Source organism: Hemitrygon akajei, chromosome 24, assembly GCF_048418815.1.
Source record: "Hemitrygon akajei chromosome 24, sHemAka1.3, whole genome shotgun sequence".
Taxonomy (NCBI): domain Eukaryota; kingdom Metazoa; phylum Chordata; class Chondrichthyes; order Myliobatiformes; family Dasyatidae; genus Hemitrygon; species Hemitrygon akajei.
Genome location: NC_133147.1, coordinates 27,096,599 through 27,115,414, shown reverse-complemented (window position 1 = coordinate 27,115,414; position 18,816 = coordinate 27,096,599). Strand labels below are relative to the sequence as shown.

General features: G+C 42.6%; 1 protein-coding gene across 4 annotated transcripts in view; it reads right to left on the bottom strand.

Annotated features, from left to right (window-relative positions):
• huwe1 (HECT, UBA and WWE domain containing E3 ubiquitin protein ligase 1) overlaps nt 1–18,816 on the bottom strand; it is a 172,644-nt gene that overhangs the window by 25,938 nt on the left and 127,890 nt on the right. For all 4 annotated transcript variants that reach the window (XM_073028614.1, XM_073028618.1, XM_073028617.1 and 1 more), the window contains 6 exons: nt 17,820–18,036; nt 13,351–13,473; nt 12,905–13,139; nt 9,704–9,937; nt 5,612–5,740; nt 2,498–2,593 (listed from right to left, as the gene is read on the bottom strand). In XM_073028614.1, the coding sequence (XP_072884715.1) occupies nt 2,498–2,593; nt 5,612–5,740; nt 9,704–9,937; nt 12,905–13,139; nt 13,351–13,473; nt 17,820–18,036 (1,034 nt within the window). The remainder of the gene's footprint in view (nt 1–2,497; nt 2,594–5,611; nt 5,741–9,703; nt 9,938–12,904; nt 13,140–13,350; nt 13,474–17,819; nt 18,037–18,816) is intronic.

Below are 18,816 nucleotides of genomic sequence, written 5' to 3'. Positions count from 1 at the left end.
CTGTCGCTTTTAAGAAATTTAAAAGTGGATAAATCTCCGGGTCCTGACCGGATATTCCCCAGGACCTTGAGGGAAGTTTGTGTAGAGATAGCAGGAGCTCTGACGGAGATCTTTCAGATGTCATTAGAAACGGGGATTGTGCCGGAGGATTGGCGTATTGCTCATGTGGTTCCATTGTTTAAAAAGGGTTCTAGAAGTAAGCCTGGCAATTATAGACCTGTCAGTTTGACATCAGTGGTGGGTAAATTAATGGAAAGTATTCTTAGAGATAGTATTTATAATTATCTGGATAGACAGGATCTGATTAGGAGTAGCCAGCATGGATTTGTGCGTGGAAGGTCATGTTTGACAAACCTTATTGAATTTTTTGAAGTAGTTACGAGGAATGTTGACGAGGGTAAGGCAGTGGATGTAGTCTATATGGACTTCAGCAAGGCCTTTGACAAAGTTCCACATGGAAGGTTAGTTAAGAAGGTTCAGTCGTTAGGTATTAATGCTGGAGTAATAAAATGGATTCAACAGTGGCTAGATGGGAGATGCCAGAGAGTAGTGGTGGATAATTGTTTATCGGGATGGAGGCCGGTGACTAGCGGGGTGCCTCAGGGATCTGTTTTGGGCCCAATGTTGTTTGTAATATACATAAATGATCTGGATGATGGGGTGGTAAATTGGATTAGTAAGTATGCTGATGATACTAAGGTAGGAGGTGTTGTGGATAATGAGCTGGGTTTTCAAAGCTTGCAGGGAGATTTATGCCGGTTAGAAGAATGGGCTGAACGTTGGCAGATGGAGTTTAATGCTGAGAAGTGTGAGGTTCTACATTTTGGCAGGAATAATCCAAATAGAACATACAGGGTAAATGGTAGGGCATTGAGGAATGCAGTGGAACAGAGAGATCTAGGAATAACAGTGCATAGTTCCCTGAAGGTGGAGTCTCATGTAGATAGGGTGGTGAAGAAGGCTTTTGGAACGCTGGCCTTTATAAATCAGAGCATTGAGTACAGAAGTTGGGATGTAATGTTAAAATTGTACAAGGCATTGGTAAGGCCAAATTTGGAATATTGTGTACAGTTCTGGTCACCGAATTATAGGAAAGATATCAATAAATTAGAGAGAGTGCAGAGACGATTTACTAGGATGTTACCTGGGTTTCAGCACTTAAGTTACAGAGAAAGGTTGAACAAGTTAGGTCTCTATTCATTGGAGCGTAGAAGGTTGAGGGGGGATTTGATCGAGGTATTTAAAATGTTGAGAGGGATAGATAGAGTTGACGTGAATAGGCTGTTTCCATTGAGAGTAGGGGAGATTCAAACGAGAGGACATGATTTGAGAGTTAGGGGGCAAAAGTTTAAGGGAAACACGAGGGGGTATTTCTTTACTCAGAGAGTGATAGCTGTGTGGAATGAGCTTCCTGTAGAAGTAGTAGAGGCCAGTTCAGTTGTGTCATTTAAGGTAAAATTGGATAGGTATATGGATAGGAAAGGAGTGGAGGGTTATGGGCTGAGTGCGGGTAGGTGGGACTAGGTGAGATTAAGAGTTCGGCACGGACTAGGAGGGCCGGAATGGCCTGTTTCCGTGCTGTGATTGTTATATGGTTATATTGTTATATGGTTATATGGTAATTGCCTCTGTATTTTTCTGAAAACTTTTTGGTTTTAGTGGCAGGTGTAATATTATTTGAATGGAGCTATCGCATTAGTTAATGTTATTTGTTGTAATTTCAATACAATCAGTACTCTGGTACAAGAGGACCAGACCACCTTTGTTTACAGTTTTTTACTTGGACTCTCTTCCCCTTGGACCCGCCTGGGTTTTCTGACACGAATACTTCACAAGTTTTGCACTATGTATTTAATTTTTAATATATACTTCTGATTCTAAGTTGATAGCCATTTGTGATGTATTACACTAAAATGCTGCCACTAAACAGCCTGCCAGTGACAAGTAACAAATGATCTCTTTCCTGGAGAAAGTGGACTTCAGCAATCCTTTGCACCTCATGACAGGAGAATGGAGGAGAGAGGGATAATACATCAACTATGAATGAATGGTGCAGCAGATTCAACAGGCTGAATGGCCTAATTCTGCTCCATTGTCTGGTGGGATCAATGAAAGGTGGGTGGGTGGTGCCTGTGATTGGTATGAATGTCACCAGAAGAATTAGAATCAGTTTCTTACTGGCACATGTACTAAGGTATAGTGGAAAATTTGTCTTGCAGACTGTTCATACTCAACACATTCAGGTAACGTGAGGTCTCTGGAGGGCCATGCAGCAAGGCAGCTCAGCAGTTACAGTCATGCTTTACATCACCAGCGTCCTGAGTTCAGTTGCTGCTGCTTTGGTGAGTTTGTACATTGGCCCCGAGACCACGTGGGTTCTCTCCCATATTACAGACGAGCAAGTCAGTACATGGACGTGATTCGGCAGCGCAGGCTCGTTTGGGCATTACTGTTTAACATCTCTAAATTAAAATAAATATGTTTCATGCTAAATTACCTCTGGTGATTCTGTACTCTGGTCCATTGGAATATCCTGACCCAGTGACATGGCTATTGCCCTCATCATCTGGTCCTCCTCAGACATGCTCAGCTCCTGTGAACAAGTAAAAATAGTTATTAGACATGAACAGGCAGGGAAAGAGAAGTATGATACCCCTTTAACTTGTAATCTACACAAGAATTAATAGCTCTAAATTCCTGAGCTTGAAGGCTTGTATCCTGCTGTTATCAGACTCTAGAACAGACTTCTTGTGTAAGATGGACTCCTGGCCTCACAATCTACTTCGAGATGACCCTGCATTTTATTGTTTACCTGTACTGAGCTTTTTTTGGTAGCTTTTTACACTTCATTCTGCATCGTCATTGTTTTCCACCTCAATACCCAAGATACAAGAAGCTGCAGAGCAGTGCAGCCTGATCAGCCCGATCTATGTGAACAGTATGCAAGACATGCTTTGAACTCTATCTCAGTACAAGTGACAATAATAAACCAATTCCAAGAATGGTTCCTCAGTATGATAAAATGGACCTAACCTCACAATCTACCTCATTATGACCCTGCATTTTATCATTTACCTACACGGCACTTTATTTGACAACTTTTACGCTTTATTCAGCATTGTTATTCTAGCTCAATGAACTGAGTACTGATTTGATCTGTATGAACATTATCGTGTAACATCTAACAATAGTAAACAAAAATCATTAACATCTCAGGTGACCCTGTCCAAGGACCAGCACACGGACGCAATCGAAAGGAAGGTGCACTAGCATCACGAGGAGGTCAAGGTGGCTCGACATGTATCCAAACATGCTAACACTTATCTGCAGACATACTGTTGAAAATATTCCAACTAGATGCATCATGTAACTCGCCAGCACAGGAGCACAAGCAGCTGTAAAGAGTACTGGACTCTGCCCGAAATACAAAGCGCACTCCTCCTCACTACGGGAGGTGCTGTCTCAAGGCGGCAATATCCATAAACCTGCAGCAGTATCACAGGCACGGAGCATCATTCAGAGAAAACAAATGAACATAATTTATACACGATTTTTAATGAGAAACAACACAATTAGAACCAAAATACAAAATCTCTTTTGGAATAAGTGGTCATAGCTACACTACCTCCACAGCTTTCATTAAGCAGGTGATACAGATTCTGGAACAGCAACTTCCCTTCTATCATTTGGTTTTTGAACCAACTGGCACAACACTAATCATTGCCTCGTTACAACAATACTTTGCACTACAATGGACTTCTATTGTAATTGTGTTCAGCACAGTATATCACGGCACATCTTTCCCCACCATCCTCAATATCTGCAGGAGATGATGGGGAAAGATCCCCAGCATCTAGGTGATGCCATCTTTTCGCAGCTACCATCAGACAGGAGATACAGAAGCCTGAAGTCCCACATGACCAGGATCAGGAACAGCCCCCTCCCTTCAAACATTTGGTTCAGTGATCTGTTATTCGCATCCTCTCTTCTCCAGGTGCTAACTAAAGAGGAAATAAGTCAAGTGGAGCAAGCTGAAGCTGGAGAATGTCAAGAGATTGCTTTATTTGTCATACGTACATGGAAACATACAGTGATATGGGTTGTTTGGTGTCAATGACTAATACAGTTTGAAGATGTGCTGTAGGCAGCTTGACACTAACATAGCCACTAAACCTAACCTGTACATCTTCGGAATGTGAGAGAAAAACCGATCACCCGGAGGAATTCCACATAGTCACAGTGAGAACTTACAAACTTCTGGCAGACAATGGAGAGAATTCAACCCCAGTCACTGGCTACGTCACTGCCTGGTATAGGGAAGGTGGTGGGGGCACTGCACAGCATTGAAAGAAGCTGCCAAAAGCTGTGAACTCAGCCTGTCCATCATGGTACTAGCCTCCCCAGCATCCAGCATCCTTAAAATGAGGCCATCCATCATCAAGGACGTGTTCGTCTCACTGCCACCATCAGGAAGGAGGTGCAGGAGCCTCAACACGCACACTCAATGATTCAGGAAAGGTTTCTTCCCTTCTGCCATCTGATTTCTGAATGGACATTGAACCCACGATCACTACTTTCCCCCACCCCACTCTTTTTGTGCTACTTACTGGTGTCAGAAAGTGAAGCTGGAAACATAAGTGCCAGACGTGAGGCAACTCTACATCGGACCTAACCTCCCGTTGGATTGGGCTGTATAATAGTTATTTTTCTAGCTTAACATCCCTATGCTTGTTTGTGTGTGTAATTGTTCAGCAACTTTTTTTGTAGTTACAGCTCCCTCTGTATTTTTCTGGAAACTTCCTGGTTTCAGTGCAAGATGTCACATCAATCTGGCTATTCAATGGGATTTCCTGTTATCACTGGTCTGGTGCAAGTACAGAACATGATTGTTTACTCTTTTCCTCTGCTCTTCTTTGTTCTCTCTCCAGTTCTCTCCTCATCCTTCTTCGTCCTTCATCTTCTTTGTTCTTGTAACAGTTAATAAACCGAATCATTAGCAACAAGTTTTATGCCTCATTCTTAACTTCTGAAGGGCTTTGAATCAGGGTCGAACATGACCCTGCATCTTACTGTCTGTCTGCACTAGTTTTCTATGTAACAGTAAAACACTTTCCTCTGCACTCTATTATTGTTTTCCATTGTACTACCTCAATGCACTGGTGTAATGAATTGATCTGTATGAACGGTCTGCAAGACAGACTTTTTCGCAGTACCTCAGTACATGTGACAATAATAAACCAATTTACCCTCCCCAGAAGCTGCATGACCCGCTGAGTTCCTCCAGATTTCCAGCATCTCTCAAGTCTCCATACTTATATTCGCACATTTTAATTGGCTAAGTGGAATCCCGAGCCTTATGCAGTGCAGAATCAGGCCATACAGCTCATCACCAGCATGCTGACCACTGCTTTCTTTCCCCCCACTCTTTCCTGCTTTTCTCTGTCCCTGGCTTCTTATCACATTTCTTTCACTGTTCTTGTAACACTCAATAAAATGATTGTAAGCAACAAGTTTTAAACCTCATTCTTAATTTCTAAAGAACCATTGGATTGCAGAAGCCTCCAGACACAAAAGATAAGTAGGTTTAAAAGGGAAAAAAGTTAACACTTGCCCTCACGCGGACAGTGCCACTCAGGAGTGGGGGAGGGTGTGTCAGCAGGTACTCTGTCGCCTGCTCCATGCTGCTGGTGTTCAGCAGGGCCTCCATAGCATGCTCCCGTGTGAAGCCCATGTCCATCAGCTGAAAAACAAAAACAAGACCACAGTTCAGTTGAGAGCTTTTCTAACACATACAGAGAAGACAGTGCCTTGCTTCTGATATGGTCTGGGCATGAATTTAATTATGACCCACCTAACAAGTGGCAAGGGGTGGTCAATCAGACCCTACATTGGCTCAATCACCCAGCAAGAACAAGGCTATTTACCTTAATCATCATCATTATGTGCCGTGTCTAATGACGTGGGTGACCATGCTCTCACAACCATGACCGTTCTTGGCAAACTTTTCTGCAGAAGTGGCTTGCCATTGCCTTCTTCTGGGCAGTGTCTTTACAAGACGGGTGACCCCAGGCATTATCAATACTCTTCAGAGATTGTCTGCCTGGTGTCAGCAGTCACATAACCAGGACCCGTGCTCTGCCCAGCTGCTCAAACACCATCCACCGCCTGCTCCCATGGCTTCACATGACCCTGATCAAGGGGGGACTAAGCAGGTGCTACACCTTGCCCAAGGGTGAGCTGTGTGTTAGCAGAGGAAAGGAACACCTTACTCCTCCTCTGGTAAAGACGTACCTCCACCTTGTCATCCAGTACTAACCCCATATCCACTGATTCTCTTAATATCTTACCTCAAATTCATTCTTCTGAACTTTAGAATATTGCCCTCACAGGAGCGATCCCCACTCCATTGTAAAAGGAAGGTTGGCTGATTTATATTTGTGCGTATGGGCTACGCCGTAGCAAGCACATGTTGGTGTGTGCCAAAATGCTAGTCGGCTGTGGGGTTTCTATGCCACTGTGTTGAGTTTCTTTGTGAGACACATGGACGAGGAAATGCATTTCAAACATTTTCCCATGTCGGCAGGTAGATTTGACGATTTGGTTCATCTATTTCACATCGGTGTACAGACATGGTGGAGAAGAAGCAACCGGAAATGCGGTGCTACCAAGTGGGCCAAACACAGTTGTTGTGGTCTGCATCACCGCGACATGTGAGTCACTTTTTTGGGGAGGTGCACATCACCTTACAGAGTAGGGTACGTGGTACCTACAGCGTACATATGACACAGAAGTATACATCAGGCTTAACTCATTATCCTTTAAATTTTGCACTAGTTTGTAAGTTTTTCCCTTTGCTCTGTGTTGCTGAGTGAGTTAGGGCTTTTTGTTTTGCAGTGAAAGAGGATGCGAGCTGACTTGATAAAATTATCTGAGGCACAGATCAAGTAGAAAGCCAGCACATTTCTCCTGCGGTAGCCATAGATAACAACAAATCTGAGTGGAAAAAGGTATAGGTGGGATGTCAGAGTGATGGGTAGAGACAGATACATTAGGGACATTTAAGAAACTCACAAGCATACGGATGATAGAAAAATGGAGATCTCTATTAGATGAAAGGGTTAGATGGAATAACCAGACCCAGGACTGTCACAGTAAGAGAAGAGACAAAATTTATCTTTATATCACTGAAACAGCTCTTTCAGCCCACCATATCCATGCCAAAACAAGACAGTCTTCCCGAGCTGATTCCACTTGCCTGTGTTTGACACATCCCTCAACCTGGTCACTTGTAGGAAGCATGTGGAAGCTTCAGAGAAGGTGCAGAGGACATTGATCAGGATGCTACCTGGATTAGAAAGCATGTCCTATGAGGAGAAGTTGAGCGAGCTGGGGATTTTCTTTTTAGTGACAAGGAGGATGAGAGGTGACTTGAGATTTTTACAATAAGAGGCATAGATCAGAATGGACAGCCAGAGACCTTTTCCCAGGGCAGAAATAACTAATATGAGAGGGTGCGCTCTTAAGGCAATTGAAGGAAAATACTGGAAGTGTGGTAGATGCCAGCAGTAGCAATTTTCTTTTTACACAGAGCAGTGGACATGCAGAACGCCCTGCCAAGGTTGGTGGTAAGGAAAGTAAATTAAAAACACTTAAGAGGCGCTGAGATAGGAACATGCATGAAAGAAAGAGGAGGGAAGCCTTAAATTAAAATGTCAGCGCAACATTGTGGGCTAAAGGGCCTGTATAATGCTTAACTGAAATGACAAATTTCACATCATATAAGTCAGGGACAATAGTTCTGATTAATTTAATTCCATGAGACCTGGGAACATTATTGCAGGCATGGTCAAATCCTTGTGCAATAAAGGCCAACCATTATCCCATATTCTGGATCTTTATTTTCTATGTAACCCTACCACTTTCCCCAGTTAGGTTCCAGCCTGTATCTCATTCCTTGGTAAATGTTATTTTGTTTTCAAACCATTGAACCCAACCTGTAACCCACTCCGGGGTTTCTGTTATTCTATATATAAACCCCTGAACCAGTTCCCAGCCTGTAACCCACTCCCAGGATCTGTTATTCTATATAGAGGCCCTACTGATCTGTTATTCTACATATAAACTCTGTAACCTCTGGACTAGATTTTAGTCTGTAACATGTCAATTACTTTTCCAGTTGCCTGGTGTACCTGTGGGCTCCAATCGAACCACCTCAGCTTGGTTAGTCACTCTCAATACCCCCTGCCTCAGGACTTCAAATCTTAGCAACATAATAAACTGAACTGAAAACAGTCCAACAGTGCAGGAACAAACCCTTTGGTCCACTGTGCCTGTGCTGGAACATGATGTGGAATTAAACACAATCCCTCCTGCCTGCACACGGCTGGGATGCCTCCATTTCTAGCTAGCAGCCATTATTGTGCCTACACCCACCACTTCCACACAGCACCACATTCCAGGCACCCACCACTGTGTGAAAAATAAACATACCCTATACATCGCAGGTCTCTTTTCCTCCCTCTATCCTGGGGGGGGGGGGGGGGGGGGGGGGGAAGAGGACTCCACTACTCCAGAGGTAATAACCCAGCCGTCCATGGAGCCAAAACTCTCTAAATCCATGAAGTACCCTGGCCCATTCCAGGCACCACCACTGTGAAAAAAGCAAACTTCCCCTCATCTTTAAACTTTCCTCCCTCACCTTAGACCAGAGGTTCCCAACTCGTTGGTATTGATCCATGGCATAAAAAAGTTTCAAAACCCCTGCCTTAGACGTATCCCCTGGTATTTGACATTTCTATATTAGGAAAAAAGATCCCCTTCCCTATTTATGCCTCTCATTATTTTACAAACTGTATCAGGCCAGCCCTTCTCTGCCTTCAACAAGCTTGAGAAAACAACCCAAGTTTGCCCAAACACTCCTTATAGCTCATACTGTCTAATCCAGGCAGCATTCTGGTGAACCTTCTCTGCATCCTCTCCAAAGCCCCCACATCCTTCCTGTAATGGAGAGACCTGAACTGAATACAATGCGCCAGCTGTGGCAACATATTCCAGGCTCAGCCATTCTCTGTGTGAAAAGACTTTCCGCAAACATCCCCTTTGAACTTGCCCCTCTCAGCAGCACGAAAACAGGCAACACTGCATTCACCACCATACCTACCGAATATTGACCAAGGAGGCCAAGTCATTATTTAAAGGGAAGGTTGATAGGATCTTGACTAGTAAGGGCACAAAAAGTTACAGGAAGAAGGCAGGAGAATACAATCATAAGACATAGGACCAGAATTAGGCCATTTGGACCACTGACTCTGTTCTGCCATCCATCATGGATAATTTATTATTCAACCCATTCTCGTTTGACTCCCTTACTAAGGGACACGTTTCTTCTGAAGCTATGCCTTCTGGTCCTAGGCCCCCACCACCAAAGGAAACATCCTCTCCACTTCCACTCTGTCTAGTTCTTCCAGTATTCAAAAAGTTTCAATGAGATCCCCACTCAGGCCCGGAGATAAACACACCTCATGGGTTAAATCTTTCATTCCTGGGATTATTCTCATGACCATCTCGAGAGGTTTGCAAGAGGGTTATAAATCAACCATGATAGAATGGCCTAATTCCAACTCTTTATGGTCTTATGTACACCTGCTAAATGGCTAGCTCCAGTTCCCTGGCAGACTCGGCCGTATATCCTCCCGTCACATACCTGCTGAAGCTGTTGTTGGTTGACTTGGGGCTCCCGCCTGGGTGCCGACCCCTCCTCCTGGGGACCCTCCTCCTCTGTCCGGCTCCCTTCCTTCTCCTTGGAGAGCCGCTCGCGGATGACCGGCTCGCCCCTCAGGATGTGGCACAAAATGGCCAGCATAGACTCAGCCATGCGGCCGCCGTACACCTTCAGAGGTTTTCGGTCCCACAGGTTCTTGATGCAGTTGAAGGCTGCCTGAGGATCATGGAAGTGGAAAACTTGAACCATTAGGAAGGACAGACATCAACTTAAGGCTAATCTATCAGTGCTCTTGCCTGGGAGAAGACAATCATCTGATCTTACTGAGCTGGGAAAATCCTCTGCTACATTCACGTATTTCTGGAAAATTCATCTGACACCTTCCCTAAATCTACCTGATCATCAACAAATCTACAGTTAACACTGTTTCAACAATCAGATTCCTGGGTATCTTTACTTCACAGGATCTTACATGGGAGAACCACATCTCCTTCATTAACAGAAAGGCCCAGCAGAGGATGTACTTCTTGCAGCAGTTAATAAAGACCCATTTTCCCCAGAACATACTGGTGTTATTCTACACTGCCATCATAGCATCAGCCATTACTGTCTGGTTTTGGGCAGCATCTTCTCACGATGTACGAGAACTACAGCAAACTGTCAGGTCATCCAAAAAAGTCATTGTCTCCATCACTGTACTACCTGTATGTGTCTGGGATAAAGTGGCCAGGAAAAATCATTGCGAGCACTACCCACCCTGGAAACTCCCTTTTCTAAAAGCTCCCTTCTGGAAAGTGCTATAGAACAAAGGCTTCACACCATCTTAAAAGTTTCTTCCCACAGGCACTTAAACTGATCAACCATTCTAGATATCCCCACCCCCCAACACCATCTATTACCTCAGTTAAGGAACTGCACTGGAATTACTTTAAACCAACTTTTTATAATGTTGTTTGCACTGTAAATACATGCTGGTATTTATGTGTATTTATTTCATAAGCATACTTTAACCCCTAACTTTTCTTAAATATATTTCATTATCTTTATAATTGTATCTTATTGTCTTGTATGTCATGCCCTGACCAGCACACCACAGCAAAACCCTAACACGTGTAACTGCATATGGCAAATAAAGTTGATCCTTGGTGCGTAAGTATTTGGATAACAATACGGTAAACTGGACCAGCAGATTGATGAATGAAACCAAAAAGGGGGTGTATTGGACAATGAGGAAGAATATCAAAGCTTGCACTGGGATCTTGCCCAGCTGGAACAATGGGCTGAGAAATAACAGACAAGTAGTATGAGGTGTTGCACTTTGGGAAGACAAGCCAGGGTAGGACTTTCACAGTGGAGCACTGGGAAGCATGATAGAACAAAGATCCGGGATTACAGATCCATAATTCCTTGAAAGTGATAACATAAGTAGATAGGCTCATTAAAAGCGCACTCGGCACACTGGCCTTCATTAATCAGAATAGTGAGTACAGGAGATGAGATGCTATACTGAAATTGTACAAGACATAGGTGAGGCCAAATTTGGAATATTGTTTGCAGTTCTATTCACTGAAGCAATACAGAGAAAATTAACAATGGGCTTGATTATCTGGTTATAGGGAAGGCTGAATAGATTAGGACCTGATTCGCTGGAGCATAAAAAATTGAGGGGAAATTTGATAGAGGTGTACAAAATTATGAGGGTAAAAGTTGAAATCTTTAAGGGGAACATGAGGGGGAATTCTTTACTCAGAGGATGGTGCGAGTATGGAACAAGCTGCCAGCCAAACTGGAAGCTGCTGGTTCATTTCCAACATTTAAGAGAAGTTTGGATAAGTGCATGGAGTGGAGGGGTGTGGAAGTTTATGATCCAGGTGCAGGCAGAATAACACTTCAACATGAACTACACTGGCAGAAGTGCCTGTTTCACTGCACTAGAACCCCTCAATAATCATCCCAGTGGTGAAGGCACCACAGACTGAGAAGTCTGCTGCCGCCATCATCATCATCATGTGCCGTGTCGTCGGAAAGGGTGACCACAGTCTCACGACTATTATTGTTCTAGGTAAATTTGTCTACAGAAGTGGTTTGCCATCGTTTTCTTCTGGGCAGTGTCTTTACAAGACGGGTGACCCCAGCCATTATCAGTACTCTTCAGGGATCGTCTGCCTGGCATCAGCGGTCACATAATCAGGACTTGCGATCCGCACCACCTGCTCCCCTGGCTTCATGTGACCCTGATTGGGGGTGGAGCTAAGCAGGTGCCACACCTTGCCTAAGGGCGACCTGCAGAATAAAGGAGGGTAGGAGCACCTTACACCTCCTTTAGCAGAGATGTATCTCCACCCTGCCGCCGTGCGGAAGGCTTGAGGTGAGAGGGAAAATTTAAGGGGAATCTGAGAGGTCATACTCGTATGGTGTATACTCAGAATGAACTGACAGGTGGCAATGTTTAAAAAGTATCTGGATAAGAAAACGTGGAAGGTTATAGGCACGGTCAGCAGAGACAAGGTGGGTCATAAGGGCCATTTCTATGATTATCTGATATGGGAGCACAGTAAGTTAGCATAGCTTCAAGATTGGAGTTTAATTACCACTGCAATGCACCGGTATCCTCCCACATTCCAACAGCACACGGATTAGTAAGGGCTTGTGAATTGTGGGCATACTATGTTGGCCCTGGATGCATGGCAAAACTTGCAGGTTGTGTTGAGCACATATGGGCTGTGTTGCTTGTTGATGTAAACAATGCACTTACTTCACTGTATCTTTTACTGTACATGTGACCAAAAAAAGCTAATGCCCATCACGGGTAAAGTCAATCATCAGGGACCCCCACCACCCAGACCATGTTCTCTTCTCAATGCTGCCATCAGATACACAAGGTACAGGAGCCTCAAACTGTCACCACCAGGTTCAGGAACAGTTACCCCTCAACCGTCAGGATCTTGAACCAAAGGGGATAACTTCACTTTCCCATCACTGAAATGTTCCCATAACCTATGGACTCACTTTCAAGGGCTCTTCATATCATGTTCTGAATATTGATTATTTATTTTTTATTATTATATTTCAAGGTTGTATATGGTGATATCTGTACTTTGATTATACATTTACTTTGTACTTTAATGTTTATCGTTATAGAATCAATCTAGACTCAGCACCCAATCACAGATGTGAACCTACCTTCTGGGTAACCACCAGGAACCTCAGTGCACTGAACTGAGGGAAGTTTTGGCCTCCAGGTGGTTTGGCAGGCAGGGAGTGGGGGGACTCCAGGACAGTTGTTGGATTCACCATCTTCTCCACAAGCATCAGCCAAGCATCAAGGAACTCGCCTGTGCCGTCCGGCAGATCCGTATGCTCCAGGCCTTCAGTGACTGGCACTTTACCCCCCATGGACAGGGCCCAATTAAAGGTCCTGATGGAACAGAGTCAAGAATGTACAAGGGGGGAGGGAGGGGGTGGGTTGAAACCAGACAAGGAAATTAATTAACAGAAATACCACGTTACTCTCAGATATTGCAAGTCAGTTCCCATGAAGTACAAAACAACTGAGATCCACAAATCCTGAGGATGACACATAACAAACAATGTTGGCATTTGCCAACTTTCTGAGCAGAAGTACTCACTCAAACAGGGCATCATGTCCCCCAGAGCACAGGAACTTCTGCAGCATCAAATGATAGGGGTACTTCCTCTCGTCGAACAGCATGGGCGAGGTGAATCCCACCGAGCAAATGAAGAAGGTCAGCCTGACCAGAAAAGAAAACCCACATGAACCTCAGGGGTCAGTTGGTCACTGGTCAGCAATGCCAGCATTTATCGTCCATCCCCAAATGCTAATGATCTAAGGTATTTAAGTGTCACCATACACTGTACAAGTACATAATCCCCTCAAAGTGGCAACATGGGTAGGTGGGAAAGTGAAAAAGTGATTTGGCACACTTGCTTTCATCGGTCAGACCACTGAGTACAAGAGCTCGGATACCATGGTGCATCTTTACAAGATATTGACCAGACCACAATTGGAGCTTTATGTTCAGTTCTGATTGCCTAGTTATAAGGAGAATGTCATTAAGCTAGAAAGAGTGCAGAAATGATTCAAAAGGGTGTTAATGGAGGACTATTTTCTGAGGCATAGGAGGTGGTGGTGCGCCGGGGTTACCTTATAGAGCATGGTTCCCAACCTGTTGCATCCCATGGACCAATACCATTAAGCAAGGGGTCCATGGACCCCAGGTTGGGAAGCCCTGTTATGGAGGTTACAAATATCATGAAGGACAAACCCAGAGTTGGATTGAAAAGAATAGATTTAAGGTGGGGGGGTGGGGGGAGATTTATTTTTTTATTTTTTAACAGGGCACCTGAGAGGGAAACTTTTTCAGTGTGTTGCAGACATGGAATAAAATGCTTGAAAAAGTGGTAGAGGTAGGTACAATTACATTTTTAAAAATATCTAAACAGGGACATGGATAGGAAATACTTAGGAGGATATGGGCCAAGTGCAGGAAAATGGGATTAGCTCAAATAGGCAACTTGGCCAGTATTGACTAGTTGGGTCAAATGGTCTGATTCTGTGCTTCACAACATTGACTCTACACTGACTCTACTGGCATGTCTGGAGACATGCATATTGAAGATACCAAAGTAACACGTAACAAAATGCTGGAGGAACTCAGCAGATTAGACAGCATCCATGGAGAGGAATAAACAGTCAAAGTTTTGGGCCAAGACCTTTCATCAGGACTCAGTCATGGCCCAAATTGTCCCCTCATAGATGTTCCTGTAGTATTTTGCATACATTGCTCAAGATTTCCAGAATCTGCAAAATCTCCTGTGTTCACGAGTGCAAAGAAGTTCAGAGGTTTAGAGAGGAATGGTCCCCCTCACCTGGTTTCACCCATCTCCTTCCACTCTCCCTACACCATCTTCTGGCTTCTACCCCTTCCTCTCCAGTCCTTATGAAAAATCTTGGCCAGAAACATCGACTACTTATTCCTCTCCATAGATGCTGCCTGGCCTGCTGAGTACCTCCAGCATTTTTGTGTGATACTCAGGATTTCTAGCATCTGCAGAATCTCTTGTGGTTATTAAGATGCCATACTTCTTCCACTGAAGGAAATCAGGTGGATCAAACGGTTCTTTATTCCCTCCACCCCCCCCCCCCCATATTTTTTGTTAACCCAATGTTGAGCTTAGTTATTTGAATTCAAGTGCCCCGGGAGCAACAGTGGCACCTTTCCACCATATCAAACTTGTCGCCTAGACTGGAAGGCTTTAAAGATACGTGGCCTTGCCAACAGTGGAGGTGGTTGAAGGGCACAGGTTTTTGAGGCAAACAAAGCATTTCACTGTATGTTTTGATATATTTGTGACGCATAAGTGAATCAGATCTTATAGAGGTTTATCAAATCATGTAGATGTACATCAACTGGATAGTCAGTGGGTGTGGGGAGTCTAGCTTCATTCCATTTATTGATTTACTTATTCAGAGAGACAGCATGGTAAAAGGCCCTTCTAATTCAACAAGCCACTGACGTCCAATTACACTCACGTGACTAAGGACCGGTACATCTTTGGAATGTGGTGGGAGGAAGCCAGAACACCCTGTGGAAACCTACGCGGTTGAGTGGGGGGGGGGGGGGGGGAGGGAGGGCTGGGCCCTTAGACGTGGTGGGAATTGATCCTGACTGCTGGCGATGCTAGCTGCTACGCTACTACTGTGATTAAGGATGAACAGCTTTTTACTGGCCTCCCTGGCAGATAGACAGTACTGAACAGCACCGTTCCCTCGAAGCTTTGGGTGCACGGCCATGCAGTAACTGAAATGTTCCTACACACATAGCCTTTGTTGCTGCACAACTGAAGTTCACAAGGTAAAAGGTGTGCTTGCATCTATAGGTTCTTTCTTTCTTTTTAAATCTTTTTATTAATTTTAAGAAAAACATTAGTGAAATATGAATACAAAACATTTGAGAGTACATAATTAATAGTTTAAATAGACAATCAGATACGTAATAATCAATATATAAGGCCTCCCAAACTCATAGTATTAATGTAAAAGAATCGAAAAAGAGGAAAAAAAAACCAACAAAAACTAAAAGAAAACTTAAAAAAAAACTAACCAACATGGGCAATTGCATAATGTTAAATACATACAGTAGTGCCGATAACTCCGAACCTCCATTCAAATAATTAAGGATAATAACAGTAAGGTTTAGGATCAGACCATTTAACTCATATGAAAATGTTGAATAAATGGTCTCCAAGTTTCCTCAAATTTAACTGAAGAATCAAAAACCACACTTCTAATTTTTATAAACTCAGACAAGAAATAGTTTGAGAAAACCACTGAAATACAGTTGGAGGGTTAATTTCTTTCCAATTCAGTAAAATAGATCTTCTAGCCATTAATGTAACAAATGCAATCATTCGTTGAGATGAAGCGGATAGACGATTATTATCTATCATTGGTAAACCAAAAATTGCAGTAAAAGGATGTGGTTGGAGATTGATATTTAAAACTCTTGAAATAATATTAAAATTATCTTTCCAATAATTTTGTAAACAAGGACAAGACCAAAACATATGAGTCAATGAAGCAACATCAGAATGACATCTGTCACAGGTTGAATTAACATAAGAATAAAATCGAGCAAGTTTATCTTTAGACATGTGAGCTCTATGTACAACCTTAAATTGTATTAGGGCATGTTTAGCACAAATAGAGGACGAATTTACCAATGATAAAATTTTCTCCCATTCCTCAGTAGATATAGGACAATGCAATTCTTCTTGCCATTCCTTCTTAATTTTTCCTGATACATCCGGCTGTACACTCATAATCATATTATAAATGATAGCTACTAAACCCTTTTGACAAGGATTGAGGGCTAAAATTCTTTCTGTAATGTCCAATGGACATTCTTTCGAAAAAGACTTTAATTCATTATACAGAAAATTTCTGACTTGCAAATATCTAAAAAAATGGGTTTTAGGTAAATTATATTTATTAGATAGCTGTTCAAAGGACATAATGTTATCATCCAAAAACAGATCACGAAAACATGTTATACCTTTTGTTTTCCATAAACGAAAAGCTTGATCTATAGATGAAGGCCGAAAAAAGTAGTTAGATATTATAGGACATGACAGCATAAACTTATTCAAGCCAAAAAATTTACGAAATTGAAACCAAATTCGTAATGTATACTTGACTATGGTATTAGTTATCTGTTTATTCATTTTGAATAATGAAAAAGGAAGTGAAGATCCTAAGATTCTATAGGTTCTGATGTTGATAATTTGTCTATTATTCAATTCATTTAAAATCTGTATAAGCAGTTGGATAAGAGATTTCCTGAAGATGAGTTCTGAGAATGGCAAGCTTTTGACCCTGTTGCTATTGCAAATGCAGCCAATTTTGAATTTGTACAAGAGAATACTCAGCTACAATTATGAACTACGAAGAAAGTATTGCCTCAAAAATATCGCAATATTGCAATTTCAAATTTATCCTTTCAGAGAAAATCTAGCCTGATTCAATTAAGACATTCATTGATATGTTGAACTACGTGCTTGGAAACGAAGAATTTGAAGAATTGACAATTCTTGTTTATGTCGTTGGAACATTTCAGGCTATGGTACTGACTGCGAATATTGATTCTGCCTTATGAATTCAATCAAATAGAAATCCAGAAGTGGAACATTCAGATGATCTAATGCAGATTATGACACTGTTCATCTGGATGTAAAATTAATCTGGATGGTGTTTTTAGACAATGGATTTGTAATAAAGATATACGAGTTTATGAAATGTGAAAGGTTTTCTTTGTGGTCCTGTATTTCATTGTATCCTTCAATGAATAAATAAAATTAAAAGTATACAATTCTAAAATTTTCATTCTAAGTATTCATAGTGTGCATATTATTGAAAAAAAATATTTTAGGTCTTCAGACCATGTAAAAATTTCCTGCTCAGATCAATGGTTGGTCCATGTAGCTGAAAGTGGGAATGTTGCTGAACAAGCTTCCTTATTCACACTTCAAACCAACTTAACTTCACATTGTAAAGCAAACTCCAACTACAAAGACGTACCTGAATCGGGGGGTTGGCGTGTAAGGTGGTGGCTGCCACGACAATCCTTTTGTTAGCAGCTTAGTGAGAGCAGATGCAGTCCCCCGTGCTGCGGGTGTGGGCGCCGTCGTCGTGCTGGCAGGGTGATGACTCCGCCTCTGCCGCACGGGCGATCCGACGCACAGCTTCACCAACAAGCCAAAGAGCTCAGCCAGAGCCCTGCCGAGCCTCGAGGATGCTGGATTGACGAGGCAGGAGAGAGCCATTAAGTGTGGGGGTTGGGGGAGAAAGCACGATTAAGTGAAGCAAACTGCTTTAGATATACAACATTAAAAATAAATGGCCTGAAGAGGGAGCTGCTGGCATCTGGTGCTATGAATGGTAAGGGATAAGTAAACACAGAATCTAAAGTTTCATCACTGACGTATGTCGCAAAATTTCTTGTTTTGCGGCAGCTGTACCATGCAATACATAAAACTATAAATTGCAATTTTAAAAATAATTTTATAAAATTTTTTGTGTGTGTGTATAAAAAATTAAATGAAAAACATAGCATAAAATGACAGCAAAAATAGTGAGGCCATGTTCATGGGTTGGTTTATAATCCGCTCAGAAATCAGGAAAAGAAGCTATTCCTATAAAAGTTGAGGAACAAAGTTCCTGCTCCTGCTTGCTTCCCTGTTTCCAGGAAGGTGTGAACAGCAGCTCAGGGACAACCCTGATTACTAAGAGCAGGCAGTTTGTGCACAACATGTCCAACAACCGTGTGAGAGGAAGACATGAAAAGGGAGAAAACATCGCGGGGCGGGGAAGGTCAAATACATTAAGTCTCGTTACCCATGAGATATAGGTAAAAGTCCCATGGATAACAAAAATGCAGGTACACTACAATCAAGAACTAGAAGGCATTAGTTTAAGATGAGAGGGATAAGGTTCAACATGGTTTCCTGAAAGAGGAGATGACGACATTTAAATGGCTGCATTTAAAGTACTGTGCTCAGTTTTGGTCCTCCAAGAC